Raw genomic sequence first — 21,183 nt, forward strand, 5'->3', positions numbered from 1 at the left:
CTGTGGCAAGTGCCGACGATGGATGTTTACGGATACAGTCAATAAAACCTGACAAAATCTGAGCCTTTTTTGCAAAAAAGGGGGCAAATATTTCACACTCATGATGTGCAAAGCCTTTTTGCCTTTTGATGAAGCCTTTTTGCAATAATTGCAAAAAAAAAAAGAAACAGGTGGTTCTACAAAACAATGCATCATGTGGGCTGAATACCAACAATCTAAAAATATGGAAAGTTGAGCATTATTTTCTTTCCACTTCGCAAAATATGTTCCACTTTGCATTGTTTAGAAATACAAAATGCCAAAACACACCGATAAACAGATTTGTCCAAGTTATTCCTTGGTGTCATGATTGCAGAAAGCTACTGGAGGGGTTCATCATTTTTTCAAAGCTTTGCTCCTTTTAATCATTCACTCAGTAATGTCGTGCATGCTGGCCAATAAATAACCAGCAGCGACTCTAAACAGTCAGACAACAGGGTGGCGAGAATATTCCCGAGATTTTAATGATTAACTCCCTGCCATCTGCCTGAATCTCCAGGCTTTTACACAAAACATCATCTCACCACATGCCGTTTTACCTCAAACATTCTGTGTTTTAATAAAACCGTGTCCACCAACCAACAATGACTTATTTTTCTAATCTCCCTCCTCGATTTTATTTTTAATCCCCACACGTCACCACCTGCCTCGTTTCTCAAAAAAAAAAAAACGATGCTGGGAAGCTTTCTGATCGATTTTTACGTTCTTTGTTTGAAGCGAGCTGCAACCACATTTAATCGCATTTTAAAAACAAAAACCTAATGGGATTCAAAGGATGACAAACCTTCAAAAAAACCAATGTGATAAAGATATGAAAATCAGAATTAAAAGCAAAAAAAAAGATATTACAAAAGGTATCAGGGTGAACTTGGCCTCCTCAAAATTAATTTCATATCACGCCATTTAAAAGTCCTATTGATGATTTCCTCAAGGAGAAAGCTGAGGCAGAAGTTATCTCTCCAGTCCTGCCTGTCAGCACGCTTACATAAGAGCCACTGATAAGACTTGATATCAAGCAAGCTTGGAAGAAGAATCATTAGCTCTTCCAGATTACGTTGCCAGAAAAAAAAAAAAAAGGCTTTGTCGGAGAGTTGCTCTCTCCGACAGCCGTTCAGCACTATCACTTTTATCTCTTTTCATTAATCTGTGTTTTTAAAAACTGTTTATCTACACTCAAGGTCCCCTCAGCAGCCACTGATAAAAGCTGACAACGCTGCTTCCCCGGGGGTTAAAATAACCAAACGAATATCATCTGGCCACCAGCAGGACGTAGCGACGGTCTGTGTGGCCTGAAGCCGCAGCCAGCAGCTGATTAGGCTGGATTAACATCCATCTCTGACCTTCGTGCAGATTTGTCGCAAAACTAATTTATTACGGCCCTGCTGAAACATTAAGCAAACCGGAGTAAACAGTTCATTTATTGAGTGTTTAAATCTTCATTTTCACCGTCTGTGGAGCCCAGAAACTGTATCTGGCGGCTCAAAATAGCTTAAGCGTCGTCACATCACAGGTGCAGCGCCACAGACTAAAAACGCATTAATGAAACGTCACGGCGGTCTGAGCGACGGGCAATAATTTCTGGTGTATTGTGGGAAAGTCCTTCAGCTCAAACCCGAGATGAAGTGAGGAGACGTTAAAATATTGAAGCCGCCTCTAGTGATTACACACCAGGGCTGTGTAATCACTCAACCTGAGGTAGGTCTCGGTGAAACTCAATCACGGGACAGCTGCAACCTTTTCCACAGACGGCAGACAGGAGCCCAGGCTGAGGTGTATTTTCTGGACCACTTCTTAAAATTGAAGTGATGTACTAACATTTTCCTTTCCCACCGAGACACGAGAGACATTTAGGCATGTAATCCGGACAACTTAACAGCAGCAGTCGGTGTCGAAGGCTGATTTGTTTGATTGGCCAATTATTTCTCTGGCACTAAACACCGAATTATGTTTTTGTCTCTCCAAAGGTCCTGTGCGTGTGTGTGTGTGTGTGGTCTGAAAAAACTGCTGTAGATTTGGACAAGGCTTAATTGTGGCAGCTTGATCTCTATTAGAAGAGAGAATGCTTTAGCTCATTAAAAATTTATAAAATTGCCAGCGTGTACCGATTTTCCACATAGCACTTTCCATCTGTGTATTATTTGCAATTATTTCATACATTAGCCTGGTTTTCTTCCTGCTCTTTTACTTGGATAGAAAGTACTTATTTGCCTGTGAGTGTGATCTGTGTTTTTCGGGCATTAACTTTATATACCCTTAGTTTTCCTTGGCAGTAGAAAGTCCACCTGGCTCAGTGTTTCTGTGTTTAGCGGAGTCATTGATGCGTCCCTTACATTCAAGGTTCTGCTGGTGGTTTCTCCCTGTAATAAGCGCCGCAAAAATGACTAAGTCCTTCTGGTTTCCTCCACTCAGATCAAAGTTCTGATTTCCTACTCGAACTGAACACAACATGTGAGCCAGCATCAAAAACCTACCACAATTTGTCATTTTTTAAAATTGGTGAAATCAGTTGTAAATACTAGTTGAATAGATGGAGACCCTTTTTTTTTCCACCAAGGTTTGGCTTGTTTTCTTTGATAACCCTCCGAAAGTAATTTCGCAGCACAGCTGGCTTTTTTCCACCGAGGAACGAAAACTTCCTGATCAGAAAAGAAACCAAATAAGAGCCAAAAGTGCGGTGGAGAAAATAAAACTGATTTGCAGAGGGTGGGGGAACAATTTACTTTACATGGTGCCTGCTGTAAGAGCGCCACCCCAAGCTGAAGAGAAAGAGCCTCGTGGAGATCTGGAAGGCAACGCTGTGCAGAATGCTAATGCAAACGAGCCTATTCTGTGAGCAAACCTGCGGCTCTTCAATTTAAAGCTTCTCCAGATGCGTGGCCAAGTGTCAGTGGCAGTCCAATGAATCCTGAGTGGCTGCTTTGTGGGCTTATGAGGACGGTTAATAGTTTAATTCGTTCCCAAAACCATGTGGGAGGCATTGCCAGTTTCCTGACTCTGTGCTAAACAGAGAAAAGGTTCCAGCTAAGCCTTCTGACCTCGCCGGGTGGAAAATCAACTCGTGCCAAATCGGTGGGCAATCTTCAGCCCACACCGTGTGCTCAGATAATGCTCCAGAGGTGCTTCTGGACGTATGAACGCACTCAGATCTGACCGCTTTCACAATTTCCTGATCGTTTTCTTTCCGACGACCTTTATAAACACGAATTGAGCAAATAACGCAACAGTAATTGGCTTTATGATAATCCATTTTCATCCCATCTACAGCACCTTTATACCCCCACAGTGACAAGTCCATTGATGGAGGCAATATCACCCTTGTGAAAGAGCATACCTTCTGGCTAAAACGTTTTCCCGTTTTCCGAGCCTCTTATGTTTCTCCTGACAGGCATTCCTCTGGTAGTTTTGCACACGCCTGCAAATCTGCAGGTTCGACGCATTACCGCAGCAAAACTTCGCAGAAAACGTCAAGCAGCCCCTCGTCGGAGGGATCACAAGCGTCTCGTTAGGTCATCAACACAAAAATGGAGCAGGATGCGTCGACAGCATGAATAAATTCTTTGTATGTGCGAGCGCTCGGATGCTCTAAAGTGGACCGTTGGTGCCAAGCTGTTACGAAATACTCCTCCCAGGCTGAAGCTGTAGTTATTTATACAGACATATCAGTTAAGTAGGTCAACATTTAGATAAAAGAGCGTTCTTTTCTCTCTTTATTTTTGCTGATCTGACACGATCTAATGTGATTTGGTTTGATTCTGAGCCATTTGAGATAATTCAGCAACACTTAGCTGTCCCTATTTCCAGCTCATGAGGTAAAGAGGCTGGAATTCAGCAAGGATTATTTATGAAAACTTGCATCTGCGGCACCTCAAAATAAGGCACATGTGTGATTTAACAGAACACAATCAGTTCTGTGTTTCACAGTGATTCAGTGTTGCAAGACAAATCAACTTGGCCTACATTTTGTGTTCTTGCTGCAAAGAGAAGATTTGAGTCGCTGCCAAAAATATGAAAATCCTTCATCTCATCCTGCCAATACAGCAGAGAGCGAGGAGATTTATAAATATAATGCATATATGAATAAAATCTCACTTCTCTACTCTTGCGTTTTCTCATTTGAAGCAGCTTGGAGGAGACGCGGTTTTGAAAAGATAGTCCGCTGCAGAAAATGTATAATAATCCTGCAACGAGTTGGACCGTTGGCGTCATCTGCTAAAAATTTTATCCAGTTACTGCTTTGTCTGGATTTTCAATTTAGTCCAACCTTTTCTCCATCGAGCACACTCGCTCTTTTTAAAAAAAAAAAAACAGATGAGCACTCTCGTCCATCCAGAGAACAATTAATCCTGATTTAAAACCTGTCCGTCAGTCGCATTTCCCTGAAGGGGGGAAGAAGGAAACACCATCTGGCGGCACAACTGCTGGATATTAATTAAAGCTGTCAAACTTAAGCGCATTCTTAATACTTCATGTCTATCACTTCATTTAACACACACATTTGTCAGAGGAATGGTGGTGTAGGTAGGGCATTCAATGACAACGTGTCTGCTTACGGACAAGCCGAGGAAATCGCAGTCTGAATTAGTGAACGGGAGTCCTCAAAGTGAGGATGTTGTTATATCCATTTATGGAAATAAGACTAAGGCAAAATTACAGAAACTCTTTCTTTTAAACAAAGGTGACGATCATTTATTGTGTATATTCATTATACGGAGGGCGATCTACTGGGCGATATATTTCAAGTGTTGATTACTATTAATACGCCTTACAGCAAATTAAGAACTCAAAGTGCATTTTTGCAACAAGTTTTTAACATTACCCATTAAAAATAATAAACACTTAATGCAGAAATGTTGGCATGCTGAGATGTATGGCAATTTACTGCCAAGTATGTGCACTCAGTCTTGAGTCAATTACATTTTTTATTCCATTTCCTTCCACTTAACTTTTGAATAACACTCTGGTACAACATTTCTGTTTAGCAACAACCTTTCGTGGCTTATGCGCCTCGTTTTGGGTGTTAATGGCCGACAAGTCAGCAGCCGTACACACGAGTGATTATGTCATAACATATTTTAAACAGATTTATGTCTTTAGAAATACTTTATACAGGCCAAACGTTTTGGGGGTTTTCAGTAACTGTAAACAACAATAATCTAAATTCACACTTGAGATATTTCATTCTGAGTGTAATGAAGCCCCGGTTAACTGACTGCTGGAGATGAGCACCAGAATTAAACCATTAAAGATACGAGTTACGCTTTTTGAGCGACAGAAGTAAATTAACTTCTCAATTTTATTTAAATGCATTAGGATGCCACAATACTTGAGCTGCTCAATCGTGGGCATTTTCAAAATATTCTCAACTTCTCCCTCTCTTGAGAAGTTTGTTACTTGGCGCTAACCTTGCAAATATTTGTAGCAAAATCTCCAAGCACAACAAAAGGAGCATGTGATATCGCCAGTGATCTTTGATACTGACCACAAAAGCACTTTCCTTAAATGAAAAATAAACCAGGAAGAAACATTATTCTGTCATGAAGTTTTATGTTCAACTTTAATGCTAAATTGTGTGCAATCAAATAGGAAATGGCTAAGTTTAATACAGCTCTGACACAGATGATCAGTTGACCTTATTTATTTAGTTTTACAAGCAGCCCATCTTATTAACGAAGCTGAACGCCGTCCTATAAGACAGTATTTATGTCCAACCACAACCATTACCCTGAAAATGAGCAATAAATTTGCCACTTGGGTGCATTAAATGCCACCTTCCTCGTGCCTAAAGAGCGAGTGGCTGGTGAATCAAATAAAACCGCTGGGAGCTGTCCCTGGGTGACAAAATAACTCCCGACATCTATTAGTCCAACTAAAGCGTTTATACTCTTAAGAGGCTCAGGGACGAGTGGACTGACACGGTGGCACCTCACTCAATACAGGAGGCCGGCTTTAGGTACAGTGGCATGAGAGGAAGGAAGAAGGGAAAAAAAAAAGGGATAAAGAAAGATTTACTGATTAGAGAAGAGGCCCTGAGTAGGGCCATGTGACATGAAATCAGGTATTTTATCAGCTGTTTTCACTCTGTTGGCTCCTTCCATCTGCCTTCATCTTTAATTTATAGATTCTTTCATTTGTATGGTTGTCACTCACCTTTGATATATTGCTGGATCTGCTAGCTGAATGACCTAGAGGCTTTTCATTCTGTAGAAAAAAAAGAAGAAGAAGGAGAAAAGCATTTTAGTGAGCAAATAAAACCACATTAAAAACAAAATGAAGAATAAATGCCGGTCAGCATGCACTTTTTTTTTTCCTGCACTGAGAACACGCATCACATTACCATACGAAGCACATTTTATTTCTAATGAAAAGTGCTGCTAAAGGAGCAGCCTTCATACATCAGACGCATCGCATTTTATAGAGTGAATAACGGAGGACTGATTCAAGATGCATCAATCAAAGCTCAGAGTTCCACCGAATCTCGGTTGCTTGGCGTCTTAAGTTTGCAAATCAATTTATTAAGCCACGAGACCAAAGGACGCCAATTTCGTAACATATCGTCCAAACTCCGAATCAAATGGGGTCGTACCATTTGCATCATTATCCAGGAAGCGGAACAAGCAAATTCTTCCAAAGCTGTCAAGATGCGTTACGAAGCTTTACCGATTCCCACTCTGTGTCCTCAGCTTGCATCAGAGGCTGGGATAAACAGCTGCTGGCGTGTCCCGATTCATTCAGGATCGGCAGTGAGGGCGGGCATGATTTCTTAATCAGTAATCAATCATAGTTGCGTAATGCGGAGCTCACATCAAAATTGACTGGACACATGAACAAGCATGCAAGAAGAGCTTGGCTGAGAGAAATTACCACCGTAGGAGCATTTTCTCAACATTACCACGTTAGGTGTGGGTTAATTAAAGTGTTAAAGGGGTAAAAATCTGCTCTTCTATGCTTTCCACTCACTGAACTCCTCAATAACTCAATATTCCACACATTAGTAGCACAGACGGTTACTAAAAACTGATCACTGCTTATTTTCCCCACTATAAAATTCCTTCAAGATTTGAACATTGCATTAATATTTAGCTTGGGTTCAGTCTAGAGCATTTCCTTGAATTAATAATGCTGCACTTGCAGTAACAATAAAAGAACCGCCACCAATTAGATGAATTACATGCATCAGCATTACAAATCATGTCTAAAACCCAACCTCGCTGTCTTATTTGCAGCAGGCGTCCTTTATATTGGATAAAGCCGTCACTGATACATCCCAGCAAGTGCAGGTGGAAATCTGATCCATGAGCTAGGCTGCACTATTCCTGGCAGGGAGTGTAAAGTGTAAGATGAGCTTAGGCCCAAGGCTAATGTTCAAATTTATCGCCAAATACACCTAATGATGAATTATATGCTACAGCATTTAATCGGATATGTTTGTCAAATTTAGAGGAGTCAAGCAGATTACTAAAAAAGGTGTTTACGTACAATGAAATGGTTGACAACACTGCAGCTGTATATAGGGAAAATTAAATTTTTTCCTAGGTAAACAATTAAGTTCAATATTCTGCCATGAGTTTTGAAGCAACAGGAGTGTGCGATGGTGCATTTGTCTTCACAACACCTCAGACCTGAATCTTTTTACACAAGACAGAGAATAAAAACTGGAAAGATAAACATTGCTTGTAAAGTCTCTGGTGAAATCTCCTTCTCCATACTTTGTCTGAAAATGTTCCCATGCCCTAAAAAGGACTAAGAACCACTGCATGTTCCTGCTCTCTCAACAAAAGCTGGAGTTTCGCCCTGCTTGGTTCCTCTTTATGGCATTTATTGGTAAATACATTGATTACTATTACACCACATGTTTACGTGGAAATACTGGAAATGATTAAATACAAAATATGTCTTTCATGTTATGTGATGGCAGCAGATTCGCTTTATATAGTGGTAAAAAGTCTTTGCTCAGATGGGAAGCTGGTGTCTACATAGTCAAAATGTACAAGCAGCTACCAATTCTCACTCTTTTGTGTCTAGTTGCCATGGCAATAGCATGTCTGAACTTTCTCCATCCTTCAACTCAAATGCAACAAACCATAATTACTTTCAACTCTATGCAAGAGTACATGTAAACACTGAATAGTAACACTCAATTAATCCAAACAGACATTCATCTTCGACCATTAAAACGACGAGCAAACAGAAATCTGGCCTCGCTGGGAGAAAAAGGGCGCTCGATTTGTGGTGAGTAGGCCGACTTTGGCTAAACAAGAAATCCATCATATTCCCCAGTGACCTTTAATTTTCTCACACTCCTCTCATCAGAACAGAAAATGTCTCCAATATCTAAGGAGCTCTTGGAAGTATTAGAATCAATACAATTTACTCCGCTAAAAATGTCACCTGCATGCATGAAACTTAAACTGTTTTTTTTTTTTGTTTTTTTTTTTAAATCATTGTTTTCTGATGTGCCTTAGTCAGGAGGTAGACTGAGGACAGATGGTAGGTTAAACATTATTTTTTTTGTTAGCTTTAAGCATTGTGAAAAATATGACATATTCTTCCTCATGTATTCTAATGCTGGTCCAATCTACCTCAAAGTCAACAAATTTGATTTGAATTAGCCCAATCTAAAACAAAATCTGCTACAAAGCACAACTTCTGGTTCGCTAATGTCCTCTGGAGAATAAATCTGCTCCGACATGTTTTCTTTTTTGCCTGTACTTGCAAATTGCATGACTCTACTCCGTTTCATTGTCTTCCCTTTGTCAGTGGGGTCCATTTCATTTCCACAAGATGGCAAGTGAGGCTCTACCAAGGGTACAATTTGTTCAGAAAAATCGATGACTAAACTTGACACGGAATTCAGTTTCCCAAGGTATGGCGATCAAACCTTGAAAAGCACAACGGAAATATACACAACAGTAATGAAACTTGACCTTAATCCGGTTTTCTCTGTCAAATGTGAAGCAGCAAGGGAATATGCAAAGGTAAAGGTGAAATAACAAGGCCACAGGTGCAACGCTGTTGTAGACAGTAAATGATTAGAGGAGATTTTGTTTACTTTATCATTGCACACGCTATAAGCAAGCAGCCATATTGAACATTGGAGTCAAGGCTGGTGAGTGCTGATTTTCCCAGATAGACCCTCATACCGAGTCTGGCTCTGCTGGAGGTTTCCCCTTATTAAACGTCTGTTTTTTCTGTCCACAGTCACCCCATGCTTGACCAGGATGAGAGATTACTGCAAAGTCAATAACTTGATATAATTGGAGCAACTGGCATTATACAATAATTTGACTGTAAAGCACTTTAATCGTGATCCAATCGTTTGACCTGAAAGTTACCACATCATTAGAATGAACTGGATCGATTTGAACAATTTGGACGGGTTTGGATTTCATACAACTGGGAATGTGTGAGACCAGTTATCAGTGTTGATTAGACATGTGTTGTAATTTGGCGCTTTATAAATTAAATGAAACAGAACATTACTTTATTGTCAGAAGTCTGAACATGTTTGTGCAATATGAAGACTATAAACATCAGATTGTAAAAAACTGACTAAAATATCGACAAAAATCAAAGAGATGTTAGAATTTAAATTAAAGTAAGCCATCTATTTTAATAAATGAATTTAGATCCAGAGAAGGAAATCCTGCAACTGCTTATCGCTGACTTCCTGTGATTTCCTGGGAATTACAGCCAGTAAGGCTGTTAACAGTAGGAACAAACATCTACAACCAGATTTTTGTACCAGAAAATCAACTATTTTCTAAAATAAATTTCATAAAGAAAGAATTAATTAAGTATATTTGTATAGCACATTTCAGCAACAAGTCAGTTCAAAGTGCTTAAGAATATGAGAATGAAAGAATTAGACAAAATAATCTAATAAAAAAAAATGAACAAACAGGAAGAACAGCTCCTGAAACACCCAAGACCTGACGTTTTATTTATATAAAAACAGTGTTATCGCTCATGTCGACACTGCCGTTGTGTTTTCTGTTGATGCTGTTTTTCTAGACTGAATCTTTCCTGAGTGTCCCATCCCATAGAGGGACGAGCCCAGACTTGTTGAATGTTGTCTCCACACTTGAGCAAGTGGTCTAGATCGGAAGAGTCACAGAAAGTCATAATCATTTTTGCTGTAAATAAGCAGCTACTCCTCATTTGTAGCTGCAGTGCAATGAAAGCTTCCACCAGTGAACCAGCCCTCCTCCCCCTCCCCCCAGTCCTCCTCAGCCACATTGAAATTATGTGATGTGTAGTAAACAAAGTATTAACATCACAACAAGCTTCCAAGCTTGGAGGAAAAGCACCGATAGAGACGTTACTCGGCGAGCTCTCTGCTTCTGCAGCTTTAAAACAACAGCAAAGGGTTAAAAGAGTGAGAAAGTAGTCTTGTTAAAATTGCCTCAATCCCAACTCAAAATTACGTTCAGCGGCGATGTCTACACGCTGCGTCTACCGAGTCCTAGCAGACATTTATAACAACCATCTTGTTTTCCAGGCGGAGAGAAGTTTTGTGATATTTCCTCGGAAAGCCTAATAAGACGAAGAGCGAGGGGGACAAATATACCACTTTTTTTTTTTATATGAAGAGATCTAGTCTTTACGCTTATTCGACGAGAAGCTTCATTATCTACAATTTCAACTGGGACAGCTGGAACACGTAAGATGCCTAATAGCATGATGTCTTTATGCGAGCAGCAGTTTGCTAAACTGACAAACTGCAGACTGTAAACACAAGTGGGTACAAATAGAAAATAAAGCCCAACAGCAAACAGTTCAGGTCAGATACTCTGCATTATACTATAATGCAAATATTTATAGGACTTTGACTGGGCCATTTTCACTTGTAATAATGCTTCTTCGACCATTGCCTTTGGACAGGAGCTGTGACTGCATGTTCAGGCTCATTACTCTGGAGGCTGGATGTTGAGCTTCTCCACCGGTCTGAAGTAATTTACCCCTTCTAGCAGTTTCTCTTCCCCACAGCATGATGCTGCCACCACCATATTTCACAGGAGTTAAATTTTGGTCTTAGCTAATGCTCAGACTTTCTTTCACAAATGCATGAAATGGTGAATGTGGAAAAACATCAAGTTTCAAATCCAGCCACAGATTTTTGGTGTAATGCAGGGCCAGACTTGGACTGTGCCACTAACACATGCACAGGCAGTCCTGGCTGTATTTCCAGCATCATCCAGCTGGAAGGTGAACCTCTGCCCATGACTTAAGTCATTTGTTGCATATTTAATTGAAAATGTTAAAAAATATCCTCCTCTTGGAGACATGAAAGCTAAAAGACTTAAAGTTTTGTTTTGCTGTGACCTAGAACAATGTTTTCAAACCTAAAATAAGCCAAAATCAATATGTGACAGCCGAATAGGGAGGAAAATAAACCACACAAATTTGAAAGTTGGCTCCAAATGATTAATTACATAATGGCAATTTGCCTTTCAGAGTGTCCCAATGAAACCATCATGAAGGGTGTGAGCTGTGACTAAATATGCCATCAAAGTATTTCCTGCTGTGCTTGTTTTAGATGACACGCAACCTCCATCATCACTTCCCCTCCAGGCAGTGAAACCAACGCATCTACTTTACTTCCAGTGAAATCAGCCGTTTGGTTTTGAAAACTGACATTATTCTGATAGGGGAAACCGGGTAAAGCTTATGATTTGTACCAGACTGTACTTAGCGTCTGATCTTTCTGTCTAACACAAATCTAAAAATTAGGTCATCCCTTACCCCAACCCTCCACTTGCAAAGAAAATCTTCCCTAAACATGCAGCTTGCCATAAAAATACAGCTGACACGGACCAACATGCAGAGGTACGAGATATTCCAGCAAACGCAGCATTCATTGTTTCCTCCCCGAGCACGAGTGGCACATTCTGGCAAGCCACAATAAAGAGCACCTACAGGAGGGGAAGTGGGCCTTTTCTGTGGCTTTCTGTTTGCGCCGTTGTCCAGCGGTCACTTCGGGTGGAAATGCAGACTGGCTGCGAGTTTGCAGCCGAGCAGCAGAACAGAACCAGATGAGAAATCTCAACTATGCAGCGCAACGACGACCAGGGCCTGGCTGACCACAAACGTCTAAGACAAAATAAAACTTAAAAAAACATTGCTGTGTCAGAGGATAAAGGCAACGGACTTCATAAGCTGCGAGTTCGTGATGTGCGGACAGAAGTAGAAATGAAACTCATGCGCCAATGTGCTGGCTTTCTACAGAACAACTTGACTTCAGTTGAAAGAGCTTTTCTTCTCTGAAATGGCATTTTCCCTTAACAAATACAATCTGTAGCCCAAAAAGACATATACAGTGGGTATCATAAAACCACACCATCCTGAGATAAAGACAGATGTGGGTGAAAACATTTCTATACGAATAAGAAGGCCTACATTATCCTCAACAGGATGTATCCTTGTGGCTTTCCCCATTTACCACCTTCTCCTCTTCCTCCTCTTCCCCCTCCTCCACACATTATCCCCTTCATCTTAGGAATAATTACATCAGTATGTCCAAACAGGATGTGGAAAAACAGAGACAGTGACCATCAGGTTGAGGTCAAAGCAGATACTTTACAGAAAGGCTCTTATGGACGCATTACCAAAAATTACTTCAGCAACCAATAAGAGTCACAGTGAGAGATCAGGAGCGAGTTTTCAGGGGGTTTACGGTACATAAAAGGAGAAGTGAGATACAAGAGAGACATGGGACGAGGGCAGATCTGCTCCACAAAAAGGAATAAATACGCAGAGATCCGAGGAAAGAGTTTTCAAAATCTGCAGTAAAGTCACATTTCCTCATTAGCACTGCAGTTAGTTTCAATCTCTCGTGTTATTTATGACTTGCATGAGAAAGTCAGACTACATATAATTAGTCCAGCACAGTACCGACTAATAGCTGCATCATTGTGATTAATGCTATTCTACCCAGTGATGAAATGATTCCTTCAGAGGCTCAAAGAAGCACAAACATAAAAATAGAAATCAGGAGGTCAAGTCAATAAGGACTCACTTCAAAGTAGGCAATTATTGCTTAATTTGGGCACATCCAAGAGTCATCTTTCACAACGATTGCACTGAATGTTTCAGTTGTGAGTCCTGAAAACAAGTATGCATGTATGATATAGGAAAATGACAATTGGGAAACATGCTGACCTTTGAGGTAAGTTAGAAACAATCAGCTGAACAACCACCAAAACCAAAGCTCAGTCAGTGTCTTGCGAAATAATTCATGCCTTGTGACATTTTTACATTTAGTTACATTACGGCCTTAAAACTACATAAATTTGATTAAGATTTTATGTGACCGACTAGACTTTTACAATCTCATAGTGCACCGAGTTTGGAAAAAAACAAACAAAAAAAAACAACACCACAAAGATGATGTAGTTGTGCATCCAAACCTATGGAATAGGCAAGAAGATCACCATTTGGAAAAGCAAAAAAAACGAGACCGACTGACTCTGGAAAAGCTGCTAAGGTGGGAGAATCTCTGAAGAAGAAATTATTCACACACCCCACAAATCTGACCTTAATGAAATGCAATTCTGGAAAGAAGACCCATCTAGAGGACACAGCAAACTGTTGTAGACGACAGACTGGTCAAATGTGAGCAAAATGAAAATTTCTGGCCAACATGAAAGAGAATACTCCGACGGCTCCGCTCTAACAGCACTATTGTGAAACATAAGGGTGGGTGCCGGATGCTGTGGGAATGCTGTACAAACACAGAAACTGGTCAACACCGACAGGAACATGGAGGAGGTAAACAAGACAATCCCTAGAGAAAACCGGTTTTATGCTGCAAAAGACTAGAGACTAAGACAAAGGTGGGGGACCTTTGGAACACCTTTGTACGTTCAGTGTCTCCCAGCAGACACTGAACATCTATAATTAATAGATAATAATGTCCCAATCAGAGTTCACATCTAAATCCAACTAAACATCTGGGGCGATGATTCCCACACTTTTCTCTTGTCACCATGCTCTACATTGACGTTTGTCATTTCAGGACTACAAAACGGAAAAGTTGGAAGTCATGGTAACTCCACCGTGCTCTCCTGCCCGGTGCCATCTCCTCTTCCTCGTCTGCTTCTGTTCAACAGCTTTAATCTCTGCCCCCGACATGTGACTTCCCTAATCCCCCCCACGCCCCCTCCAAACAGCTGCAGATTTGACACAAAGCTCTGCGATTTGGTTCATCAGCAGATGATGCGACATGCTAAGCTGTGCAGTGAGAGCCGCACAGTATTTTTACACGTCTGGCTGCTCTGTCACAGAGGTCGCTGGTTTTGACTGCAGCTGGAGCTCCAGCTTCCCTATGCGTTCTCATGTGAGCACAGTTCAATGCCAGGGCGGATGAGGAAGGAACAGACCGCTCTCCTACTGGGGGCAATTAGATTTTTGTGGGTTTCTCATGTTTTATGCTAGACTTCAGGCAACAAATCTGCAAACCCCCCACTCATTTGGAACAAAGGGCAGCAGCAAAGCAGGAAGTGGGTCAACCTTTCACACTGAAAAGGTGGCAGATGCTTCTCTGGACTGTACAAAACAACATGCATTAAAAATGTACATGAAGACAAAAAGATGAGTGGGAAAAAATGATGCACCTACACCAACACAAAGGTACAGATGCACCGTCTTTCCTCACCTTGCCGCTCTTAATTAGCTCCTTTCTGCCATAGGTCGACATGGAATAAGAATAATAATGCATCTCAGAAGCATTATATCCACAGAGACTGAAGGCCTCACCATAACAACCAGTGAAGGGATATCACAATAAGCCTTCGCCTCCTTTCTACAGCTCGTCTTTTAATGAGGGAGGAAACAAACGAACAACAGTAGGAACAGGATCACTGACAAAGCAAAAGGAACCGCAATTTAAATATATATATGTACATACCTGAATCTTCATTTTCCAACAGGAATTCATTGCTGGATCTTCTAGTCACCTCACCCTCTCACTCACACACACACACACACACACCCCCACACACACTCTCTCTCTCACACCGACGAATGCAGATCAGGGGGGTTTACATGCCCCTTCTGTAAATCCTTGAGGTGAATCCAGATCGAAAAGGATTGAGTTCCAGTGAAAGCCAAGCCTTTACAAATACGGAAGTAAAGCTGCGGCGTCAGTAGTCACTGAGCAGAAACAAAGGCGGAGGCAAAGGTAGGAAGAGACGCAGCAGACAGACGCAGAACAAGCTGCTGCCCTACATTTTTTTTCTTTTCAAACACATAAATACTGATCTGCTGCTGCTGCTGCCTGTCCAGGCTTGTCTCCCCTTCAAGCTGCAGAGAGGCACACACACGCACACACAGCATGCAAACAAGAACACCCCGTGTTTTTTTTTTTTTTTTGCTACTGTAATCTCATTGGCCGAGCCTCCACTTCCTCCAGCTGATCTTGATGGGAGCTGGGGAGGGGGAGGGGCATACTGCTGTTGAATCATTCAAGAGAGGGAGGAGGAGGTTTTAAATAGACCGTCTACTGAGCTGGACCTTAAAGAGCCTCTTGATAACCCTGATTAAGCTCGTCGCGTACCACCACACATATTAACACAGCCTGCCGCCCCATCAATCCCCCCCGGTGATTTAAGACAAAGGAGTCAGCCGCCTGAAGATGTGGAAAACTGCTAAGGATCCCCACCAATCACAGATCCCGTTACTCCCACCTCCACCAATCTCTAGCCTGCAAGGTGGAGCGGGGCTGACAGGGGTGGCAATTCATTACACACATCTTCCTCACAGCTGTGCCCAAGGACGTAGCTAAGACAGTCTGATGCTGACACAGCAGGCCATTAAAGCCCAAGTCCACCAATAAACACACCAAGTCATCTTTTTTATATCGTCGTGAGTCACCAGATTGTTTCACAAGGTGAAGCCAATAAGGAACATGCCTACAAGAAAGAGAGAGAAAGATTTCCCCTGAAGAAACAAACCAAAAACGGGTACATTTTAGGTGATTAAACAAAGAATAAATGAGCTGAACACATTAAATCACCTAATTATTTCCTGTTTGGGTTACATTCTGTGCACACACAGATGCCAGACAACCTTATGTGACCCCTGAAACTCAACTTTGAAAACCTGTGGCTTAAGATTTATAGTTTAGTGACATTTCTGCAACCAAGAACACATTAAGCCTTAAACAGGTGTTGCACATAACTGTGCCCCAGTTTGTACGTTTTGTTTTTTCCAACTTCCATTTTTGACCCACATCAAATAATTTCTAACTTGCGATCAATATTAATAGATAATACATCTGATAGAATATTTAATAATTTTTCTGAACTCTGATCTGGAACCACACAACATTCTGGGGAATGTAAGCAGATTTAACCTCAGAATTTTTCATGGCCAGCTAAGCTAGATTGGTGGCACCAATTAACTCATTTACTCTTTGGTTACCAAGCAACCAAATGTGTGCCTCCACATCGACTTTGAATGTAAACCAGACACGCCTGATGCTCAAAACGCATTTGGTGTGAACGCACCATCAGGGAAATCTCTACAAATGTATAATTTTAAGTTAAAACTTTAACGTTCAATATGTCTCTGAGCTGAGAGCTTCGGAGGTTTAAAAGGTGCAGCATTACCTGAACATGGCAGATTATGACCCTAATCTCACTAAAATAACTATATATGACCTCCTTATGGTAGATATATTTTATTCGAGTCACATGACCCAATTTCTTCACAGTAGACTTTTAGTATATAGTGAAAAATCACTTTAAATCATGAATAGTCAAAACGGATACAGACAGTTCACGAGACAGGTATGAATTGAAGTGAGGTTGGTTCACGCTGGAAGATTACTCCTTTTCTCTATCTTAATAAAGACATCTTGGATCCTTTCAATTGGATAATGAGATGAGTAACACTTTAATTTCATCGAGCTCTCTCAACTTTTGTCACAAAAAGCACAATTCCAGCAAATATATGCTGGTGTGACGGAACTTATATGTTTTTGCATGGATTCAGAGAACTATAAAGTGGGTGTGCGACAGCGGAAGTGGTTTACGAAACTTACTGGAAATTCTGCACATTATTATGAAATGTCTTCAGTAGAAGGAAGTTTGAATTCTGAATCTTCAAATAAATATTAATTTCTCTGATGTTGTGGAGTCTGTCCAGAACTTCATTTAAAGGGTGGCTATTATGTCAAAAGTACTTTTTTGAGCTCTATATCATGCTACAATATTATTACCTCATCAAAAACATACCTTTGAATCCGTCACGCATGTTTGAGAAATCCCAGAATCTCCCGTTGCAACCATTACAGCGGTGTTTAACCGCTTGCTTTCACAAAGTGCGCCCAGCTCCTCCAGACTAGCGGCAGCAGCAATTAGCAAACAAGTGGTGAAACTGCAAGTCTGCTGAGTTCATCAGCATTTTTGTAACAACTGAAGGTAATATGCTTACCTGACAAGAAACCATGTTACCTAACTAGCCATAAAATGGCACTATGTGCTAAACAACAAAATACTGACACTTTAATACTTTTACAAGGCTCTGCATATAAAAGTTTTAGCAAACTAGATTCTTTCCTTTTTTCTTTTCTTGCTTGTGGCTTTATTTACAGTACATTATTGGACAGGGGTATAGAGAAGGTGGAAAGACATCCAGCAAAGGTCTCAAGGTCAGGAATATAGTTCAGGACTGAAGCATGGAGGACTATAGTCTTTCTATTTGTGGAGCTGACTATACCGCCACACCAGGAGACGCACCAAACTAACTTTATTTTTCATTTAACCAATATTCCACTCAACAAACAAGCCCAGTTGTCAACAAATGTGTTTGTGCTCGCACTTGCTCAAAGCCAAACATCCACAGAACCCGATATCTGATCACACATTTTCTCTTGCTTAATAGTGAATAAACCACAGGCTGCAGTTGGTGGATGAGTGCTGTGAAATTAAATTCAGGCAATAACTCGGATGCATGATGAGGCAACACCAAGCAAACGGGAGGGCTGATGATATCTCGTAGCCAAAAGGCTGCTGCAGCCAACTTCATTTAAAAACACCAGTTTCTGAAGATGAGGGGTATGCTTCAGATTCACAGCAGAAATGCCAACACCAGTGTCTGCAGCCTGAAAACAGTCAACAGGCTTTTTTTCAGACAAAAGTAAGGCGCAAAAAGAGAAGATTGTCAGCTGGTGACTCAGCTTGCTAACGACTATTTCGCTTGAAAAAACAAAAATGTTCTCTCAGAGCAGCAGAACAGTCAGAAGGGCCTTTTCACATGAAGATAATGGGAGAGTGGGATTATAGAGAAAAGCCTTTGTTGTTGTAGCATCAAAGTCAATAAACACAACACACTGGATCTATATTCCCATGTGGCGTGATATGCAGTTCACAGACAGGCTGGAGGAGCTCCTTGTTGGTTCCCTGCCCTTGAGCAGCTCTTGCCGTTTAAGTACAAGTTTAAGATTTCCACGTTGACATGGTCATTCAACGTTCGACATTCTGAGGAACTAAAGAGCAACTACAGGAGTTACGGAGCTATGTGGAAGCGTGGGGTTGTAACATCATCTGGTATGACTCGCTTTCTGTCAGGCCATTGGGAAGAAGCACGCAACTGAAAACTGTTGGGAAAATTACGCAAGTCCCTCAGTTTATACCTTGGAAAGCCACTTTTAAATGTATGCATCTACTAGCTTGGCACATCTAACGACCGAAAAGTTTGACCATTTTTCTTTACATAACAGCGCAAGCCCCGTCAGGCTCACTGTGGCGCTTTTGTGAACATCCGTTTTAAAGGCTTGCCTTGCTCTGAACTTTGACAGGCCTTTCCAGCACATGGACACGCTTTAAATTCAAGCCGAGCTCATACAGACAGACTACTGTTGATTTTAGTCAAAGCCTTTTTGGCTTGAACGAAAATCTCTGGTTGCGAGTTTGAATTGATGGTCTGGAGTTGTTCATGGTGATAGATGCACCAACTACCAATCATGACCAGTGACGACCTGAGACAAATATCAAGGTGTGTGAGAAATTGTCGGTGAAAATGCTGGAGCCCAGCCTGCATCGCTTCCACAGCATGGTCCCTTCCCTCTTTTTAACTCTAATAATGAGAACATTACAACCCATAGTCCTACTCGTCCATTTGTTGTTTGATTAATATCTGATGTGTAGACGGGCATTGTTTATTGCGTAGCATGACATGAGACATGTTTAGGTCCTGTTTTGGAAATTGCACAGTGTGCGCCAGGCTTAAGCAATCCTGATGCCACACTGGTTGTATCTGTTTGTGTCACTGTGGTCCTATAAGCAGAATCTCCTAAATAAAAGAGCAACTCACTTGTAGCCATGCATACACCTCTAACAAGCCTCCACTATCAAAATTCAATAATTGTCTTTGAATGACAGCCAATGAAACTTACAGACAAAGAGAACGTTTAAAAGACTTTAGTGAACAGATGATAAAAAAATTATAATTTAAGTCGGTTGGCTCAAGTCAGTTGCATCATCCAAAAGCTTTCCTTCTTCAGGATTGCTCTGCGGATGTATTCAGGTTGATTTGAAGTCTTTGTTGTTCCTTTTTTTTAGCACAAATAATAATTAGCATGCAAGCCAAAGAGTTGCACAGAGCTCAGTGAGACGTTCAAAGCGTTAAACAGTTTAACTTCTTTCCAGCTTTCTCCCTGACCTGTCTGCTGTGGGCTTCCTGAAGCTGTTTGTTCACCAGTGTTTTCTAAGAAGCCACTGAGGATTTAAAAAAAAACAACAAAAAAAACAAAAAAACAGCTGGATTTATACCAGAGATTAAATTGGCTCCATTTCCTTATTTGGTACCATATCTCTGATTTTATTTATGAATGCCACAGTAAACAGGGTTGAACTGAAATACATCTTTTTTTCTTTTATTTGTAAAAATGTGAACTGTGTATCATTTTTGACCCACGCCACATATATACACTACTTTGTGTTGGTCGGTTCCATAAAAACCCAATAAAATACGCTGACATGTTACAACCACAAAATTCAAAGTGTAAAAGGTTAAAGGGATAAACATATAAATCTTGATATCACTGATTAAGAGGCAGTTGCTAGATTATGTAATAATAACTCCACCTAACACAATCACATTTGACAGTCTAAAATGTCCTTGCAAAACCAGAGCGAGCAGAAGAGAAGATGAAATGTTCTAGAGCTGGATGGAGGGTTTAACAGAGTTTTAGGATAAAATGAGGAGGGGCAGAGGAGCGTCTGACAGACTGATTTCTGTAAAGAGAGGAACGTGTCTGGTCTCCCGCTGGGCATGAAATTGAGCTGTAATAGCCTTTTCAGTTCATATTCAAATATAGTCATGCATACTGATAACTACAGCTCTATAGCTTGTATTACTACTGCATCAGTCAAATCTACCTCCAATTAAGCAAATGTGACAAAAGAAACACGAATGAAAATAAGCAAATAAATAATAATGATTAAAAAAAAAAATCACCAAAGAATAATTTGTTGCATGAATCGTGTCCTGTGATGTGATATGGAGCTCTGCTTTTCTTCTATTCTGAGTCTCTGCTATTCACAGGACATAATCCAGAGTCTAAAATGAAGAGGCAAAAAACATTAAGTAGGCCATCACTGTAACAGCATGGCCTCAGCACAAAAGCATCGATTCATCATCCCGAAATAACAGCTTGCTGGCTGCATAGTAGCTTTATTGATTTCCAGCTACAACCCACTGCTCACTGCTCGCCGTTTCCTCCTCCTTTTCAATCCTGGCGCCCGATGCAGAACATCTATCTCGGACTGCGAAAGCCGACGGGGACAGTTGAAAGGGGGGCCCTGCTGAGAACGCACATGTGACCATCAGCAGGGTGGTCAGACAAAGGTGGAGGGGAACAAACTTTGTCCCCTTTTTGGGCTATTTCTGTTCGGGCTGCGAGGTCAGGCAGGGCGCAGAATGCTCTCGAGTTTTGCTCTGAATTTACAAAGCAAGCTTGTGACTTGCAGACTAGTTTCCTTTCCTCATGACACACAGGTGAACAGAAACTAAAAGCGCTTGAAGAAGTATTTATATGTCGCCGGTTCAACGTATTCTATCTAAATCAGATTATGAAACGGGAGGTTTTATGATGAGGTGGATTCCACTTATCAGCTCAGTCGAAAGAAACTTTCTACAGAA

At 41.0% G+C, this 21,183-nt stretch overlaps 1 protein-coding gene across 4 annotated transcripts in view; it reads right to left on the reverse strand.

Moving 5' to 3' along the window:
- The window catches only part of marchf8 (membrane-associated ring finger (C3HC4) 8), an 85,414-nt gene that overhangs the window by 20,055 nt on the left and 44,176 nt on the right, over positions 1-21,183 (reverse strand). For all 4 annotated transcript variants that reach the window (XM_088012775.1, XM_088012772.1, XM_088012774.1 and 1 more), the window contains one exon: positions 6,187-6,237. In XM_088012775.1, coding sequence (XP_087868901.1) covers positions 6,187-6,237 — 51 coding nt within the window. The remainder of the gene's footprint in view (positions 1-6,186; positions 6,238-21,183) is intronic.

The sequence above is a fragment of the Poecilia mexicana genome, unplaced genomic scaffold (genome assembly GCF_051168715.1).
Source record: "Poecilia mexicana isolate PSO_F unplaced genomic scaffold, ASM5116871v1 scaffold_15, whole genome shotgun sequence".
Lineage (NCBI taxonomy): Eukaryota > Metazoa > Chordata > Actinopteri > Cyprinodontiformes > Poeciliidae > Poecilia > Poecilia mexicana.